Genomic DNA, 18,352 nt, shown 5'->3' on the forward strand with positions numbered 1-18,352 from the left:
AAAGTGGTCCAAGTGAAACCTAAGTGCAGTCTGGTTTCTTTGTTAGGGGGTGTGAGAGTAAATAGAATGTCAGATGCAGGGGAGTGGCAGCAAGATGCAGGTCTCCTGTGGTCTTGTGTGCTCCCTGAGGCATCTGGTGGGCCGCTGAGAGATACAGGAAGCTGGACTAGATAGGCCCTGGGCCTGATCCAGCAGGGCTTTTCTTGTGTTCATGTCGGATGGAGATTGTTAGAAGTGAGGGGCAGTCACAGACTTGGCTTGACTCATGAGGGCAATGCAGGTCCTAGATTCTAGGTGACAGGACAGTTGGGTGCTTAGTGTCTTCTTTTTGTAGTATTTCTGATGTTTATCTCTTCATACGGCTTCCCATTACTGGAGAAAGATGCTTCTACTCTGCATTTTGATCATTTCTGGCCCATCTCTTTCCTCAGTACTGGTATGAGGGTGAGGAGCTGGGGGAGCTGCCACTGGACTTCGATGTCATTTGGGATGGAGATTTTGCCATTGACAAGCCACCACGATTCAAAGGTACTAGTCCTGAGCACAGAGTGCATTTTGATGTTAATTTGATTTTTGTTGTGTGGGCCTGATTTCTCCTTTGACTTTTTGCTTTGGTCAAGTCATTACAAAGTGACCTGGAGTCATTGGTTCCTTTTGCTGAATATTTATTGTATTTCAGAACACCCTTAGAGGGTGACAGCTAGCATTCAGAATGCCAGGACAACCGTCTGACTAGAGTCTGCCTTGGTGTGATAACTGCCAGCCTGGGTGTATTCAGATAAAAGGCCACCATCATAAATTGATACCCGAAAATCCATTTGTGGTGATTTTACTACATCAAGCAGCCAGAGCACTGGACCTTAGTGCCCACTGCACGTTTTAGATTGCAGAAAATAGGGCCTAATCCAGCCCTCTTTCAAAAGGGCTAAGGTGGATGGGGGTCTGCATAGGGTGAGGGATAGAGGGCAAGCTCATGCCAAGGAGACTGGAGTGGACCCTCTCATTTCTTTCCTTCTTCTTCCTTCCCTCTCCCCAGCTCTCTTATACAAGTGTCAGGCCCAGCGCTCCAGTTGTGGGCTCTGTCTCAAGTCAGACCCACGTTATGAGTGTGGTTGGTGTGTTCCTGAGCGTCGTTGCCTCCTGCGCCCTCACTGCCCTGCTCCTCGGCAGAACTGGGTGCCACCTGGCCGGCGAGGGGCCCGCTGTGCTCACCCTCGTATCACTCAGGTAATAAAGTCAACCAATAAAATCCCTGCACAATATGCTCTCTTTCTGCTATCTGTATTCAGAATAGCATGGTAGAATAGATGGTCCTATTTTTGAGATGAAGCCTCTCAAAAGGAAAACTGAGACTGGCACATCCATTTGGCTCTTCCAGCTGCTCCCCTGTGGCTGTGAACTGATCAGGTTTGCCTTTTTGTATTGAAACCTACAAAGCCATTCTATTTTATGGGGAGAAGCAATATGGGATTGCACCTGCTCCTGTTTTGCACATTAGAAGTCCAGGGTCCTACATCTGCAGAGCCCAACTCCACTTTTGTAAGATGTAGATCAGGTTGCACCTGTTCGGCTCTGTGTGTTGGCCCCTAAGTGCAGACGTGAAACCTGTAAGTGTCGAACAGGGTACCTTCCCAGTTGTCTGGCATGCTTAAGTTGAGACCATCTTCATGGGCTTGTCTTTCCTTTCACTGGAAGGAGGAGCCTGGCAAGAAGACTTTAGCTATTTCTGCTAGTTGTGCCTATTGGAATTGCTTGTGAATGCTGTCCAGGATTACTTCTTTGGGATTGTGGGGTTTTTCTCGCATACGTCACCCAACAGGTGAGGTATGGTTTTTTGCATATTTTACCCAGTTCAAGGGCTTGAATACAAGAATGCTCTGTGTTTTGAGAGGTTCCCCCCACCTTGGTAAATTAAGGAGCCTTATAGTAGTGCATAGAAAAGTGCAGAAATATATGTGGCACTTAATCATAACTGACCCCTTGATTATTTTGAGGGGTCACCCTTGTCCTACCTTTGGGATCTTCTTTGTTAGAGCATATGAGTCTCACTGGTTTCCCTCCAATGAATGCTCCTTTCTTTCCCTCTCTCGTTCCCTGGCCCCAACCCATTCATCTGCAGGTATTGCCATTGACTGGTCCAAAGGAAGGTGGAACGCGGGTGACAATTTGGGGCGAGAACCTGGGGCTACATTTCCTTGAGGTTGGGGTGCGTGTGGCTGGTGTGCGCTGCAGCTCTCTCCCAGCAGAGTACGTCAGTGCTGAGAGGTGGGTGAAGACTTGTTTTGAAGTGGGGTTGAGGGTCTGCTGAAAAGCAGGGAGTGGTGGCTGTGGGGAACTGTCAGAGCACAGGAAAGGGTATATGGGGGTAGCAGAAGCATCTAGAAGCAGCCACGTGTATAGTTTATAGGGTCATGTTTTTGCAGTCCTTCAGCGTATCTGAGGCCTGATGATTTAATGGGTGGAATTATCTAAATGTTGTATGGATTTAACAAAAATAAAATAGCATGTAAAAAATTCTTTCACTTAAGCTTTCCCTATTCCCCCTTCTGCCTATGGGGTGAAATTCTGTCAAATAGCCGTGCTTTCCACCCAGCTAGTGGATGGGCTTCAGCCCCTTCATTTTAGCCAGCTCTGGATCTTGTTAGCATGGAACCAGTTTCAGCAGTGATGAAAGAGCCAGTTACAGACCTCGGTTTCTGCTCCAGCTGACTCAAGTCAGGCCCCAAAGTTTACCTTGAAAGTTGGTGATGCATCTCAGATTGAGACATTTTCCCCCTGCTTGCTAGCTGAAGAAAGGGTCTGTGTGCATATGCAGAGTGTTTCAGTTGCAACAGGCACTCCTAGTGTATCTGGGAGTTGGAGGCAGGGCTTCCAGGCGTACATTTCTCCCCCTTTTTAAAAAAGGTGTTTCTTAATTAACATCTTTGGTTTTAACAATATTGTAACAATTAAGACAGGGACACGGTGGTGTGGTGGGTTAAACTCCTGAGCCGACGTGTCTGTTGACTGCAAGGTTGGCAGTTTGAATCTGTATGATGGGGTAAGCTCCCATTGCTTATCCCAGCTCCTGCCAACCTAGCAGTTCAAAAGCATGAAAATGAGAGTAGATTAATGGGTAGCACTTAGGTGAGAAGGTAATGGCATTCTGTGCACTTAGGCATCTAGTCATGCCAGCTACATGACCACAAAAACTTTCTATGGACAAACGCCAGCTCTTCAGCTTAGAAACTGAGATGAGGACTGCCCCTAGAGTCGGGCACAACTAGGCTTAACACTGGGGGGGGGGGAACACGGACATTTACCGTTACCTTTTTAACCATTAAGAGAAGCTACAGACTTAGGAAATGCAAGGAAAAACAATTATGACTTTAGGAGTATGAATTAAGGAGTATGTGGTTAAAACTGATGTTTTCCTATAATATAAATCTACACTATTATACAATCTATAATATAAATCTATATAAATTTATAGATTTATAGATTTATAAATCTATAAATCAAATATGAACAGAACGTTTTATGTTTTCTTGAAGAACTTTGAACATAAGAATTCGCCAATTTTAAATACAATCAATATTGTCTCTGCATGCACCACTCATTTTAATTATTGTGTGTGCAGTGCTGCAGAAAAGCTGATCAACCAATTGCACTTTCCCCCCTAAACTCCGCTCCAGAAGCAGACTTTCTTTAGCTCTTGGAGGCCAGATTCTCTTGTTTAGGGAAGACCTGACCCAAGCAACCAAGAACCAATGTGTCCTCTTGAATGTGTCGAAGCAGACCTTGTCTGAAGTTTCAGTGTATCCTTGAATAGCACTTTCTCTATTACAGAGTCCTTGTGGAAAAGCAATGATGTAGAACAGGGGTGGCAGGCTTCTTAAGCTTTTGTGCATGTCACATCGTGTGTACCATGATGTACTGCTTCCCTGTGCAGCTCCCCTGTGCAACTCATCTGCACATGATATGGGTCTCAAGACAGAAGAACCTGGAAAGCACCTTCCCAGCTTGAAATGAAGTGATGTGCCCATGGCTTGTGTACTACAAAAGCCTTTCGGGTGCCTTCTCTTCTTGAGCTGCAGGGGTGATGCAAGTATTGTCCGTGATGAAGATGACTGAGGAGGGACACAAGTCAGGCCAGATGTACCACTGGACATTCCTCTCAGGTGGCCAATCCAAAATTAAAGAATGTCCGGAAGTATGACCAGCCTTACCATACAGTGACTTGAAACAGTCTCGTAGAGTGGCACCCTTGAAGGGGCAGCAAACGGATGAGCTCCCAGTTCATCTGTTCACCACCCTCTCCAAGATGCTGCTGCACTGGGGGCTCTGATCCCCTTCCTACTTGCTGGGAGCAAGTCAGGATTGCAGCACTGCTGGAGGAAGAAGGGGAGAAGCTGCCATGGCGCCAAATCACTTCTCTCTGCCTACTTGATGCTTACAAAGCACCGAATAGGAAAGGCAATTTGGAGCACTCCCCCCTTCCCTTTACTTAGTACAAGTGTGATAGGCCAGCCTTTCTACTCCACAGGGCTTCTGTTTGCTGTGAACAAAAGCAAGGGATGCTGCGTTTCCAGCATCTCCTGCTCCTTTTCTTTGCAAAGAAAAGCTGTTTGGAACAGGGAGGCTGGCCCATCATCCTTGCATAAGTGGGGACGGGGCAGCCCCACTAATTCACCCACCCACCCTCCTGCTTCATCTGCAGTGGGGATGTGCACACAGAAGAGGCATTCTGGAGACATGTACCACGCCTGCCCAGAAGGCATCATTGTGCCCAAGAATGGAGGAGGCCACTTCCTATTGAATCAGATCAGATTGAATCAGTCTGTCTAGCTCAAGATTGTCTGCACTAATTGGCAATGACTCTCCAGGCTTTTAGGCAGCCCTAAGTGGAGAAGTTGCCAGGGATTGATGAGTGATTGGGCAAGAAAAGACTGGGAGAAGGGAGCACTGGTGAAGAGAGGAAGCTCCCTTCTTCTGATACATTTCACTGCCTTCCTTCAGACTGGTGTGTGAATTGGAGCCCTCTCTTTTGCCTGATCCTCCTCCTGGACCTGTGGAGCTCTGTGTAGGTGATTGCAGTGCTGACTACCGGACCCAGTCGGATGCTCCCTTCACATTTGTGGTAAACAGGGTGTGGGTTAGGGCGTATTTTTGTATTAAGCTTATATAAGAAGCATTTGGTAGTGTTAAACTGCAAACAGTCTGGATATTGGAATGCAGGGTATTAACTGGAAGGGTAATAGTGCTGATGACCTTGTGGAAGGGAAAAGGGGGATTGTTTAAATGGTATCTCTTGGGAGGCAATTTGTTATTGATATCTGCCTTTTTCCCCCCTTTGCAGACCCCCAGTTTTCATGGGGTGGACCCAGAGCGAGGCCCTGCCTCAGGTGGAACAAAAATCAGCCTTCAGGGAAGCCACCTGGATGCCGGGAGCAATGTCAGTGTTGCAATCCGTGGAGCTCCTTGTCAACTGATCAGGTATTGTCATGAGCACCATTCAAGGTTCAATAGAGCGACTGGGCTGTTCTTAGATGTGGTCATTGTTAAATTGGGGGAAAAAACCCGTGTGTGCTCCTGTTAAAATGCCTCATGTAATTGGTTTTGACTCAATTGAATACAGTCAATTGATTGATTGACTGTATTGTATTCAATCAATACAAATCAATTCAAATATCAATTCAAGTTGATTCAGTTTGTATTGAATCAACTTGAATTTGAATCAATTGACTTTGTATTGACTGAATTGAATTGATTGATTGAATTGATTGATTGACGGTAGCAATGGTATCAGCACACAACAGACACTTTTTTTAAAAAGTCTTTTGACCCATTTTATTTTTATAACAACCACTTTATGGAAACCACGAGTTCCCAATCCATGGTCTTTGGACCACAGGTGGTCCGCGAGACCTTGCTAGGTGGTCCACGAAGGTCTCTGAAGAAAAAACAACAAAGAGCCTTTGCAGACCACCTTTCTTGTTAGCAGCTCCCCATTCAGTGCCAGGAGAGAGGCTTTTCCTCAAAAGCAGAGGCGCAGCTGGAGGATGAGCAGCGGAGACAAATCTCTGAGCTTCCTTCCTTTTTTCCTACACATGACATGATGATGGGGATAAGTGCATTCAGAAGCTGAGCGTCTCAGAGCCCATTTCTATGAGAGTCTACTCAGAAGTAAGTCCTATTATAGTCAATGAGGCTTACTCCCAGGAAAATGTGGCTAGGATTGCAGTGTTAGAGCCCAGTCCTGGGCATGTCTACTCAGAAGAAAGCCCTATTATAATCAATGGGGCTTACTCCCAGGACAGTGTGGCTAGGATTGCAGCATTGGAGCCCAATCCTAGGCATGTCTACTCAGAAGAAAGTCCTATTATGGTCAATGGGGATTACTCCCAGTGGCTAGGATTGCAGCCTTAGAGCCCACTCCTGTACTTGTTTACTCAGCCCCATTATAGTCGATGAGGCTTACTCCCTGGAAAGTGTGGCTAGGATTGCAGTGTTAGAGCCCAATCTTAGGCATGTCTACTCAGAAGAAAGCCCTATTATAGTCAATGAGGCTTACTCCCCAGACAGTGTGCATAGTACTGCAGCCTTAGAACCCAAATCTAGGCACGTCTACTCAGAAGTAAGCACTATTATAGTCAATGGGGCTTACTCCCAGGACAGTGTGGATAGGATTGTAACATCCCTTGCCAGCTCCTGATGTGGCTGCTTCCTGTTGGGGACTGTGAAAGGTCCCAGGATTTCCTCCTTTGCAGTCAGGGTCAGCCTAGAGGAGGGCTGCCTGGTCTATATGTCAAAGATTGACATTCTCCTTCCCTGCATGCTAGTTGCACTTCCCACAATTGGGAAGCCAAACAATCACATTATTAATTAATCTTCTCTTGTTATTACATATTTATTTTTTGTGTGCAGGGGTGGTGTTAAGTAATTGATTAATTAATCTTATTATAAACTTAATTGTATTTTGGGGGGTGGAGGGTTGCATGTGGTCCCCGATGATTCCAATTTTTGCTTCAGTGGTCCCTGAGCTCCTAAAGGTTGGGAACCACTGATGTAAACTAAGAGATCTAGGCACTCCTGGGGAATAAATCATATGCTGCAAACAGAAGGGGGCCCTATGTACTCTTGGAGCAGTGGGTGACCGTGACTGTCATCTTTGGTGAAATGAGGGGGGGAATCTCTATTTAGGGTTGGTGACTCTAACTCCTCCCACTTTTATTCCCCCCAAGGCGTAGTGCAGGGGAGATTGTCTGCCTGTCTCCCCCCTCAGTATTAGGCCCAGGACCTGCCAATATCAGCCTTTGCATTGACCATGCTAACATTAGCACCAATGGCACCATCTCCTTCCGCTACAGTCCTGACCCAGTCGTTGTGGCCATAGAGCCTGCTTGGAGCATTGCCAAGTAAGTAACAAGCCTATGACTGCCCTTCATAACAGCGGGGTTCCTGGGCTTCTTTGCGCCTGCGGCCCCATTTTTTTTACTTCAACCCCCCCAACCCAGAAGTAATTGCAGTGACGTCATCACATCACCACAATTACTCCTGGAATTGTGCCGGGAGTACACTCCCAGTGTGATTTTGGACGCCCCCCCCCCATCCTCTTCTCTAAGGAGAGGAAGGACACAGTCCATAGTGGTATTGCTGGTGCTTTGGAGTGTGTCTTTCATCTCCTTGTAGGAGACAAAAGATGCAGCCGAGAGTTGTGTGAATTTGCACTTGGAGTTGCTGCCATTCTGGGCGCAGTGCCACTCTGGGTGGCATCTTTCATCTCCTCTAAGGAGATGAAAGATGCGACCTAGAATTATGATTCAGTGCCAGACTGGTCCGCTCCCCCCTTCATTGGAAGAGAGGAAAGGGGTGGCCTAGCATGGCAGCATGCTGGGAGTTGCGACTCCAACTTGCTGGTGCTCTAGACCTCCCCTTTCCTCTCCTCCTATAAAGGGGGGGGCTGCCCAGTTCTGCGCTGAATCGCAGTTGGAGAGGCAGCAACTCACTGTCTCTCCAGCTGCGATTCTAGGCCGCCCCCTCCTTCATCAGGAGGAGGGTTTTATTTTTTTTAAATGAAAGAAGCCAGCAGAGCTGCAGCTTCTTTTGCTTTTTAAAAAAAAAGATGGGGGGGGCAAGGCTGGTGGCATTTTACCCCTTGCCCCTCCGAGGTCTGCCTCTGCTTGGTAATGCTTTCTGGCTGAGCATCTGTCATTCGTTTTGGATGGTCTCCTGATCCAATGGGTAGCTGACGAGTAACTAAAAGGCTTCCTTCTTAAGAGCCATGGCGGTTGCCCATCCAGCCATCTGCCTGAGCACTGCTGTCTTGTGGCAAAGATCCTGATGGTGATTTCCCATCGGTGGTGCTGAGAGGAAAATAACAACTGTTTTCCATCTTAAAGAAGGCTACTTCCCACCCCTTGCTTCAAATAAGTCAACCTGAGCGCCCTTAAGCAGGGTGAAAAGACTGGGTATGTATGAATGAATGAATGCTCTTCTGCTTCCTCCAGCTTTGCTTGGAGTGATGGTTGTGGGGGGAATGCAGATAATTAGTTTCTTTGTGAATTTCAGCCCAATCATATCCCCTACCATTTTACACCATGGGAGGGGCATCAGATGGGCTGGGAAAAAGTATGTTTTACTTAACATCTCTGTAGGCCATCTGGCCAACAATGGATCTCCTCAGAACTACATCAATTAATTTACTAGTGGAAGAGTCATGGGGTGTTTTGGGCTGGGAAGCAGGGATAGGATCCCAGTGTGTGCTGCTGCTCCACCCCCTGCCCTCCCCAGTCTTCCCCCAAACTACTCATGAGCCGACCCTGCCAGTACCTTACCTGCTCCAATGCAGACTGGTTTCATCTCTGGTGGACACAGGACCTCTGGCTGTTTGCGCCAGTAGCTCCAAAGCACATGGTGCTAACACTTACAACACCGTAAGGGGACTTACAGCAGCAGATCAGGCGATCTGCTGCCATAGGCCCTCTATATGATTCGGCCGATAGTTACCAAAAGTCATGTTTGTTTTTCTTACACAATCAACCCACTGTTCCCACATAAAAATAGACCACCCAGATATCAATATTACATGTATTAAAATGGTTTTCCTGTGCCACTGATACATATTCCAGGTTAAAGAAAGTGGAGAGACAAAGTATGCAAGTCATGGGAAAGATGATCAGCTGGAAAGAGATACTGATTAGTATGTGTGTGCATGTACATATCTTATATAACATACACCAAATTGACATTGGTGAACCAAAATTATTAGGCTTCTTTTCCATCACCTAGAGAACTGACATTTCAAAGACCGTCAAACACAGGGGAAAAAGGGAGAGTACCAATCCTCCATTTTTATTCTGTGCAAGTGTCTTCCTCTGTTCATTTGCATAGGATGACATTTACGCTTTCCATATGCAACTGTATTCCTAGATTCATTATTATGAGAACACCCCTGGTAAGACCTATCATGAGAATGGGCACAGGCAAACCTGGGATGTTAGCAAATTAAGATGTCCTTTCTCTCTAGCAAATTCTTTCCCACATAAGTCCTACCACAGGGTTTTTAATCCATTTTTCCTCTCTGCTCTTTTCTGTATGTACAGTGGAAGTACCGGTCTCACAGTGAGTGGGACCCACCTGTTGACAATTCAGGAGCCACGGGTTCGAGCTGCTTATGGGGGAATAGAAACCATCAATGTGAGTCTCCTTTTGGAGGGCAGAGGGTCTAAATAGTGGAAGCTGAACACAAATTGCTGCATGAGGGAGAGAGAAGAGAGAGGCCAAAGCTAGAGGGAATAATAATTGAATTGAGGGATTTGCAGAGTCCACATCTACTGCTCTTCTTTAAGGCAAGACCCTTTATGCACCAACCCGCATTGTATAACTAGGATTGTCATGTGGTTAAAGAAACCATAGTCAATATATTTTTAACTGATAAGTTAAATATGCATATATTTTCATGTGAAATAGAAATATCTAAAGGAAAACATTCCTTCTTCCTTTTTAGATGATGCAAGCACATGTAGCAGAGGCATTCACTCATGCACAACATGGTGCTGTCTACCATAACTTTTAGAAATAATTGCTTAAAAAAAATTAAAATTCTTAACAATTATTTTACAAATCTGTTCCCTAATTCATCAGAGGCATCTTTTAAATTGATCAAAAGATATTACTCAACCTGTTATTAGCCTGCTAAATACTGTACCCCACAGGCAAATCTGCATCACACACTATGCCACAAGCAGTCTGCATAATAATACTAATATTATACATAATAATAATACTGGCATTATTCAAGCAATAATTTTAAACAGCCTCAGTGGCACAAGCAAGCTGGCCAAGCCATGTGCCAGAGTTCATCCAGGTCATTCAACCAGTCTTAGCTTAGGGGGAAATGTTATTTCAGTTCCTGATATGATTGTTGGCCGGATGCAGAGTGCAAAGCAAAACCCAATCACAGTGCCTTTACACTGGAGGAGTTTCCTGATCCTATGGCACTGCTGCTCTTAAATGTATCCATCTCTGTACTGAAACTAAAATAAAGCTAGGAGGCCCAGAGTATGGTAGGTGGGAGGGGAGGGAATGATCTCCTTCCTGATCTCCTTCCTGCACCCTGAAAGAATATGTGAGACAACAGGGTGGGGGCTGACTGTATCAAAAGATAAAAGCAAATGTAGAGAAGTATTCTGCCCTCCCATCTCACTTTCGTGCACATACATCTGTATTCCTTTTTTGCCTTCCTGCAGAGTTGCCAAGTGCTCAATGACTCAGTGATGGTGTGCAAGGCTCCGGGCATTGTACCTGGTGAGCAGGCACTGCCTCTTGCGGGTGCTCACCCTGATGAGTTTGGCTTCCTCTTGGATGATGTGGCTGCTACGCGGACCCTGAACCGATCTGCTTTCACCTATTACCCTGATCCCAGCTTTGAACCATTTGGTCCCAGTGGCATCCTAGAGATTAAGCCTGGCTCCCACGTAGTCCTCAAGGTAGTGAAATTGTTAGATCAAGGTGTTTAAAGCTTCATTGTGATGAGCCCCCAAAGTCAAGAAAATAGCAGTGCGCTTCTAGCCTTGGGAAACGTACAATCAAGGCCATGATTTTGTCCAAAATGACATGTTTTCCTCAGAGTCAAGCACGTTCAAGAAAGAAAAGAGGGTCTGTGATTGTGGCATGCAGAATTTAGCATTTAGAATCTCTTATTTTGCCTTTTTTCCTCCTCAGAAGCAAGCAAGTTTGTAGCCTTGTGAATACAAAGATAAGTGTATGTGGGTACTATTTAGAGAAACCTCTGAATCTGGTATAGGAGGGGCAGCTTGAAGAAGACTTTCTGTAGTGAGGGGATACAGCTACAGTGTCTCACATTTGGATCTTTGTCTTTCCACATGAATAAAATGCATTTTTTGAAAAATATGCAAATACACTTTCATTTGCATGTTTTATATAGGTTGTAGAAAGCAACTTGTTTTGACACAGAACTAGATTTTTTTGGTGAAGAACATTTTTAAGCATGGAACATATGCAACCTTGGTTTTAGGGTTACATATGCAGGGCTTATTATGCTAAAAATGCAGAAGCTGTATTTTTTTGGCCATTTCTGAAAGAAGTTGTTTTATTCACCTAATTTGCAGAAATGTGACTCCCATCTCCCCCCACCCACCTTCATTCTGGTTATACCTGCATCTTTTTCAGGCTGGGAGAATATTATTTTTTAAAGGAAACAATATTAATGAGCAATTGTTTTGCATATCTGATGCAAAATAGCTGAGCAATTGTTTTGAATAACTGATTTACAAAACAGTTGACTATAGTATCATACGTGCTACCAGAAACACGTATTGTACTGGAAACATTCCTTGTTAGAAAGCCTGAAACACTCATAAACGTTTGAATATGTTTGCATAGAAAAACGTTAGGCTGTATTCATACATTGATTTTTATAAATGGTTCTTCTTTATTTACACAAAATTGTCATTTTGCAATTTACTTATGACATTTTCATGTCTGTTAAGAAAAGGGAAACTGTATAGTTTTTAAAGCTGTGTCCTTGTTTCCCCTTCTATAAGGGCCAGACCAGGTGGGGCTCAGAATCTATCTATTGGAGAATAGATGTGGGAAAGTAAAAATTTCATTTGGTGTTTTTTTTAGTGCTCCAACTTTCTTCCATGGTGGGACCGAAGACATTTGCGAGTTGTCTTCCATCCAAGCACTGACCAGGTTCAGACCTGCTTTAGTTCTGCATTGTGAGAGTCCTAGGCTGAGATGTGGAGATGAAGTCTTGAACCTAAGGTCATGAGATAGAATTGTCCTATTTCTTTCTCTCATATTTCTGTGTCTCTCAGGGTAGAAACCTCATCCCAGCAGTGTCGGGCAGCACACGACTCAACTATACAGTGCTGATTGGTGGAGAGCCCTGCACCCTGACTGTCTCAGAGACCCAATTACTATGTGACTCACCAAGTCAAACTGGGGAGCAACCAGTCACGGTAAATTGCATTTAGGGAGGGTGGATTGGGGGACATGGCCAAGAGGATGGGATAAGTCCATTCATTCTGGGGAGCTTTGCCAATGCAATAGTAGCTTTCGGGGAGCAAACTACATGTTTCATTAAGCATGTCAGTGGCCCCTTGCAAGGTTGTGTTTCTTTCCTAAATTGTTTGGAGGGATCAAGATTGGGTTGGGAATAGAGGATGTTTAACTATTATTGTACTATAGCCCTTGGTCTGGTTTAGCAGGGTGGGCTCCTTAATTTAATACCTTGCTGTTCCCCTTGCAGATCCTGGTGGGGGGTCTGTCCTTCTTTCCTGGGACTCTACACATCTACCCTGAGGCAGCCCTGCCTTTGCCAGCTCTTGTTGGGTTGGGTGCAGGTGGAAGTCTTCTTCTGGGGGCAATCATTGGGGTGTTGGTGGCCTATAAACGGAAGACGAGGGATGCTGACCGTACTCTGAAACGCCTGCAGCTGCAGATGGACAACTTGGAATCTCGTGTGGCCCTGGAGTGCAAGGAAGGTATTGATCAAGGGGGGGGGTGCAAGCACAGAAGCTCAAGCAAAGCGAATGGAGGATAGGGAGAGACACTATCACAGTACCCAAACCTGACAACAGTTTTGTCACTTCACCAGTGTCTCCTTTGGCATCTCCTCTTTGGATTATTGAAGGAGGTTGGTGTTGGCATGGCAGCAACTCTTGGGAATAGAAGTGGTGTTTTCTTTCCACTGTAGTGTCCGCCTTGGGAGTGCAGGAGTATGTGTACATTGGGTCTGGGTCCCAGAATATAGAACTGTTTCTTTTGGATAGAAGGGACGTTTAGCCATTGTCCTTGACCTTACACAGCAAATACCTTATGGTGTCCACTACCCCCCATAGCACTGAGGCAACATGGAGGGCTCTTAAAGTAAGGACAGCAGCAAATTTTGGAATCTGACTGGGCTACAGTTCTGTTATGAAGTACAAAATATGGTTCCTAGTGGGAATTGTGGTAGCTTCTGGAGAATCCTGAGAATCTAGACTCCTCTATGGCAAGCTGTTTGGCTGAGGCTTCCCAGCATGTGTCTGCCACATGTACACATAACATGCCAAAATACACACATGCACAATGTTAGGCATGATGAGCAAATGCTCGTTCCTGTGTGAAAGAGCTTTTAAAGTCACATCTGAAATGGGCCTGTTTTGAGAGGCAGGGATAGTGGAAGGAGTGTGTGTGTGTTTGGTTTTGCTCCCTTGGGCAACTAAACCTACTTGGGGTGGTGTATAGTGGAGAGGATCACTCACTCACTGTGTACTCATCCCAGTGTTTCTGACAGTTTTCCACTTTCTTCAGCTTTTGCTGAGCTGCAGACAGACATTAATGAGCTGACAAACAACATGGATGGAGTGAAGATTCCCTTCCTGGACTATCGGACTTATGCCAGGCGTGTCCTCTTCCCAGGGGTGGATGAGCACCCAGCACTGCAGGAGACCAGTGTAAGTGCTAGGGAGTGGGGAGGGCGCCTGATAGAAAGTCCATACCCGTACACTTGGGGATGTGTTTAGGGGCCTCTATTTGACATTAATTCAGTTGTGGAGGAGTGGTCAAGCCCTAGGGTTCTTGCTTGTTAAGGCCTCTGGCTTTCTAGGACTTGGGCCACCACCCCCTTTTGGTACCTCCCCCCTGCAGTTGCTTGATTCTAAGCTTTTTGTTGTGGCTCAGTTCGCTACAGAATCAAAATTGCCCTGCTGGTGAAACTTCGAGCAACTCCATGTGTGACTAACAACTACCTGGATGCCTGAGGCTGTGTTACTAGCAGAGTTGAAATAAAATTAAGCTGAAAACCTGATCTTGTGAACTCTTCTTCCGTTCCCACCAGAACATACAAGGGCCATGCATAGAAATAACTGAGTACCAGATGCTGGGGATGGCTATTGCACCTTCCTTCTCTGCTTGTAATCACCCAAAGGCATTTGTCTGCTTTCTGGTGGAAACAAAATGCCAGACTAGATGAGTCTCCAGTCTGATTCAGCAAAGCCATTCATTTGATTTTTAAGTGAAAGGGATGTAAGGGGTGAAGTACACCAAGGCACAAGTCTCTTGGTGTCTATTTTGTAAGCAACATCTTTCCCAGAGCATGTGGAAAACCTACTGGGACATAATGCCCCCCCCTCAGTGTGTTTTGCCCTTGTGAATTCAGGCCAAGTTCCCTGGTTGGCTGATGGGGATTTCTGTTCTCGGTCTGTACAGACACCACCCAGTACAGAGAAAGGGCTCCGTCTCTTTGGGCAGCTGCTCCACACACGACCCTTCCTGCTGACTTTCATCCATACCCTGGAGGGCCAGCGTGGCTTCTCCATGAGAGATCGAGGTGCTGTTGCCTCCCTGACCATGGTGGCACTGCAGGGTAGGCTTGACTATGCTACTGGAGTACTCAAGCAGCTGTTAGCTGACCTCATTGAGAAGAACCTGCAGAATCGTGCCCACCCTAAGCTGTTGCTCCGTCGGTGAGAGGCCTTTCTCCCAAAACAATTAATGCTGTAATATTAACATTACTTTATTGTGCCAAAGTGCTGGTGGGTGGTTTGGAACCAGAAACTGTCCTGCCACAAGGTGGCTACTTCACTGTCAACTTTTGTCTGCTACTATGGGGGAGATGGATAGCTCTGACTCAAAAGGCACAGTCCCCCCAGGCTGTTGTCCTGGTAATCATCATTGAAGTCGACAGGAGCCATGTGAACTGTTTTGTCGACAATATAGAGATAACATGGGCCATCTTAAAGTGTGGTTTTGACCTGTGTTTCAGGCATATTATCAGTAAAAAATAGTACAAGGCATGGAGATAGAAAAAAGTCCTCTTGATTACTTCTTTAAAATTGTCATGTCCACATTATATATCGGGGATTGCCAGAGCTGCTAAGGAGAAGAGCAATGAATCAGAATCTTGTTGGTACAGTCCCTGCTTCTCTCTCTTTGGCAGTCTCCCAGAAGGCTGAGAAGGGAACTACCACCTCCTGGCCCCCATTTTGCCATATTCCCTGCTCTTAATCTGCATCATCATCCTCACAGTCTACGCTCCTCACAGTTCTCCCAAGCCACTCTTCTGCTTTGCTAGTTTAGGATTCCCGAACCAGAGTACTGCTCATCTCTTCTGAATGGGCCCATGGAATCCCTGAGAGAATCTCACTGGTATCTCCATTCCAGCTGTATTGCTGGGACAGAGAAGAGGAAGGGCAAGTTTCTAGTGTGCAAGGGAAGGGAAGGGGTTCTTGGATTTATCCTGTATTTCTCTTCTCTTTAGTGTCCTATAGTTGAATGTGGGTGCCAGGGGCTTGCATTCTTCCCACCCCATCTCCCATGTGTTAATAATACTTCTCTCTTCCTCAGGACTGAATCTGTAGCTGAAAAAATGTTGACCAATTGGTTTACTTTTCTACTGCACAGGTTCCTCAAGGTGAGTGTATATGAGAGAACAGTTTTTCAGGCATCTGGATTATCCCAGGGAACCTCTGAGGAAATTAAGAGTGGCAGGTTCAGGTGAATGCTGCCAAAAGGTGGGGGAGCAAGAATCAAAGGTTGTCTCATGCCAAAGAGCCTGTCTCTTTTCACTTCCTAGGAGTGTGCTGGAGAGCCATTGTTCATGCTGTTCTGTGCCATCAAGCAGCAGATGGAGAAAGGCCCAATAGATGCCATCACAGGCGAGGCACGTTACTCACTGAGCGAGGACAAGCTGATTCGCCAGCAGATTGATTACAAGACCTTGGTGAGCCATGGGGCATGGGAAGAGCAGTGATAGGTGTGCTTTGCTTCCTTGCAGGCTGGGGAGCCAACAGTTGCTCTTCAGTAAGTAGGGTTGTCAACTCTGACTGTAACTATACCTGGAGTCATGATCCCCCCAAATGTGATGCTGGAAATTCCTTAAGGTCATGTTAAAGTCTTCCTGGATTGCTTTCAGTAGTCACATGGAGGGTGGTGCTGATTCCTGAAGGCTCCTGCACAGTCCTGGAGGGTTGGTAATTCTGCCCATAAAAGCCAGAAATGCAGCTAGGAGAAGCAAACTGTTGCATAGGGCACTTTGGATTGGAGCACTCAATACCACCTAATTTTGAAAAGTTGAAGCAATTTATCTTTCTAATTATGAGGTTGGGGCTTAGATAAATAATGGCTGTAATGTTGTTAGCCCTAAGTGGCTGCTTGGAGGAAGCAGAGCTGTGGATAGAGCTGGCGGTTGTGGGTAAAATACTATGGAGGCTAAGACGGACAATGTGTAATCCAGTTGAGGAAGGGAAGTATGGCTGTGCTGGGGCTTGCTGGCTGTGTTTGTGATGTTTACAAGGCCGTAGTTATGGAAGTGCAACAGATGTATCTGGTGGAAATGGGGAGAATAAGGACTTGGGATCAAAAGTTATTTGTCCTCTTGACTGCCCATGAGGGGAGTTGGCCTTGGCCTATTTACTGTTTGGCAGTGACTAGGCGTGGCCTGAAGTTCTACCTTCATGTCTGCTTGAAATAACAGGATTTTCAAAACACAAAATATCTTCAAGTTCACATATGGGACCAAATCAAACTATAGTGTGTTAGATTTGTAGTGTGTTAGAATTTCATTTTGCTCAAAAATTGAAGGAGAGGGGTGGGATAGTTTGACAGCTATGACCCTAGTTGTGTGTGACTGGGAGCGCCTGGGCCTCAAAACTGCAACGAGTGAGAAGGTAGCAGATGTATTTTTGCTTCCTAGACACTGCTGTGTACACCCCTGGAGCCACCTGGAGGCCCCGTGGTGCCCGTTAAGGTATTAAACTGTGACTCAGTGACTCAAGTAAAGGAGAAACTGCTGGATGCTGTATACCGAGGAGTGCCCTATTCACAACGCCCACGTGCTGAGGACATGGAGCTGGGTATGAAGGCAGGAACATGGGACAGAGTAGGTGGGGCAGGGAGCATGCAGTTGACCTGGGTAATTGGAAGCGGATTCAAGTTGTAGCAAAATGGTGGTATGGGTCAGGGGAACATAAAGTCAATTTTGTCCTCCTCACTGACTTTCCTGTTCATCTCAGAGTGGTGTCAGGGCAGTGGGGGCCGGACTGTCCTTCAGGATGAGGATGCCACCAGCAAGATTGAGGGAGACTGGAAACGTCTCAACACCCTCGGGCATTATCAGGTAAGCATTGCCTTTCTTGCCCATCGCAGACTAATTATACCTCATAAGTATGCTGTAACCTGGGATCCTTACAAAACTTTTTGTGTTGGTAGCATGCAGCTTCTGCTTTCATGACATGCTCTGGCCGGCTCAAAAATGGAGAAGCTGTTCCATGTTCCTGTGTATGAGACATGACCCTGTTGCTAGCAGTCAACAGTAGCCAAGAATGCTATTGGCATCATAAAAAATTTGGGGGAGAAGATGGGGTGGAAGACAGTACATGTGAGTCTGCTGGCCAGGGAGAAAAACACTTGACTCAGAACATGGCTTACCTCAAGGCCTTATTATCTCTTTTACTATTTGGATGCTACAGTGATCCAGTTGCATCCTGGAGAATTATCCTAGCTCTTGCACCCTGAGGGATTATCCTAGCTCTGTCCTTGTGTATTGGAGCAGTAAGTTGCTATACCATAGTGGCTAAGATTGTGAGCCAGAAAGCACCCTATTCAAATCTCACTTCAATAATGAGCTCACAAAGTAGCCAAATACCAAGCCAGTCTTAGCACTCTTCCCCCGCCTGCCATATGAGGATAACATTGACTGACCTACAGGGTTGTTCTAAAAATTACTGAGAAAAAGTATGCAAAAATGTCTGGGAAGTGTTGATATGTGCTATATTAATCTAAAGGATTATGATTATTAATAATAATTGGGAATGTTTGATCTCTTCCCCCACCCTCATCTCTAACCCCATGTTTTCCTCGT

The 18,352-nt window shown here is 45.8% G+C and overlaps 1 protein-coding gene across 2 annotated transcripts in view; it reads left to right on the forward strand.

Moving 5' to 3' along the window:
• Positions 1–18,352, forward strand: part of PLXNA3 (plexin A3) — a 71,508-nt gene that overhangs the window by 42,341 nt on the left and 10,815 nt on the right. The window contains exons 10-25 of one of the 2 annotated variants that reach the window (XM_066617890.1): positions 432–528; positions 1,037–1,227; positions 2,120–2,265; positions 4,999–5,119; positions 5,339–5,475; positions 7,224–7,397; positions 9,585–9,678; positions 10,731–10,970; positions 12,324–12,467; positions 12,758–12,992; positions 13,804–13,946; positions 14,701–14,957; positions 15,838–15,904; positions 16,067–16,213; positions 17,186–17,345; positions 17,505–17,608. In XM_066617890.1, coding sequence (XP_066473987.1) covers positions 432–528; positions 1,037–1,227; positions 2,120–2,265; positions 4,999–5,119; positions 5,339–5,475; positions 7,224–7,397; positions 9,585–9,678; positions 10,731–10,970; positions 12,324–12,467; positions 12,758–12,992; positions 13,804–13,946; positions 14,701–14,957; positions 15,838–15,904; positions 16,067–16,213; positions 17,186–17,345; positions 17,505–17,608 — 2,457 coding nt within the window. Of the gene's footprint in view, positions 1–431; positions 529–1,036; positions 1,228–2,119; positions 2,266–4,998; positions 5,120–5,338; positions 5,476–7,223; positions 7,398–9,584; positions 9,679–10,730; positions 10,971–12,323; positions 12,468–12,757; positions 12,993–13,803; positions 13,970–14,700; positions 14,958–15,837; positions 15,905–16,066; positions 16,214–17,185; positions 17,346–17,504; positions 17,609–18,352 lie in introns of both variants that reach the window. The other variant, XM_066617889.1, reaches the window with a different exon arrangement.

Source organism: Tiliqua scincoides, chromosome 2 (genome assembly GCF_035046505.1).
Source record: "Tiliqua scincoides isolate rTilSci1 chromosome 2, rTilSci1.hap2, whole genome shotgun sequence".
Taxonomy (NCBI): Eukaryota; Metazoa; Chordata; class Lepidosauria; order Squamata; family Scincidae; genus Tiliqua; species Tiliqua scincoides.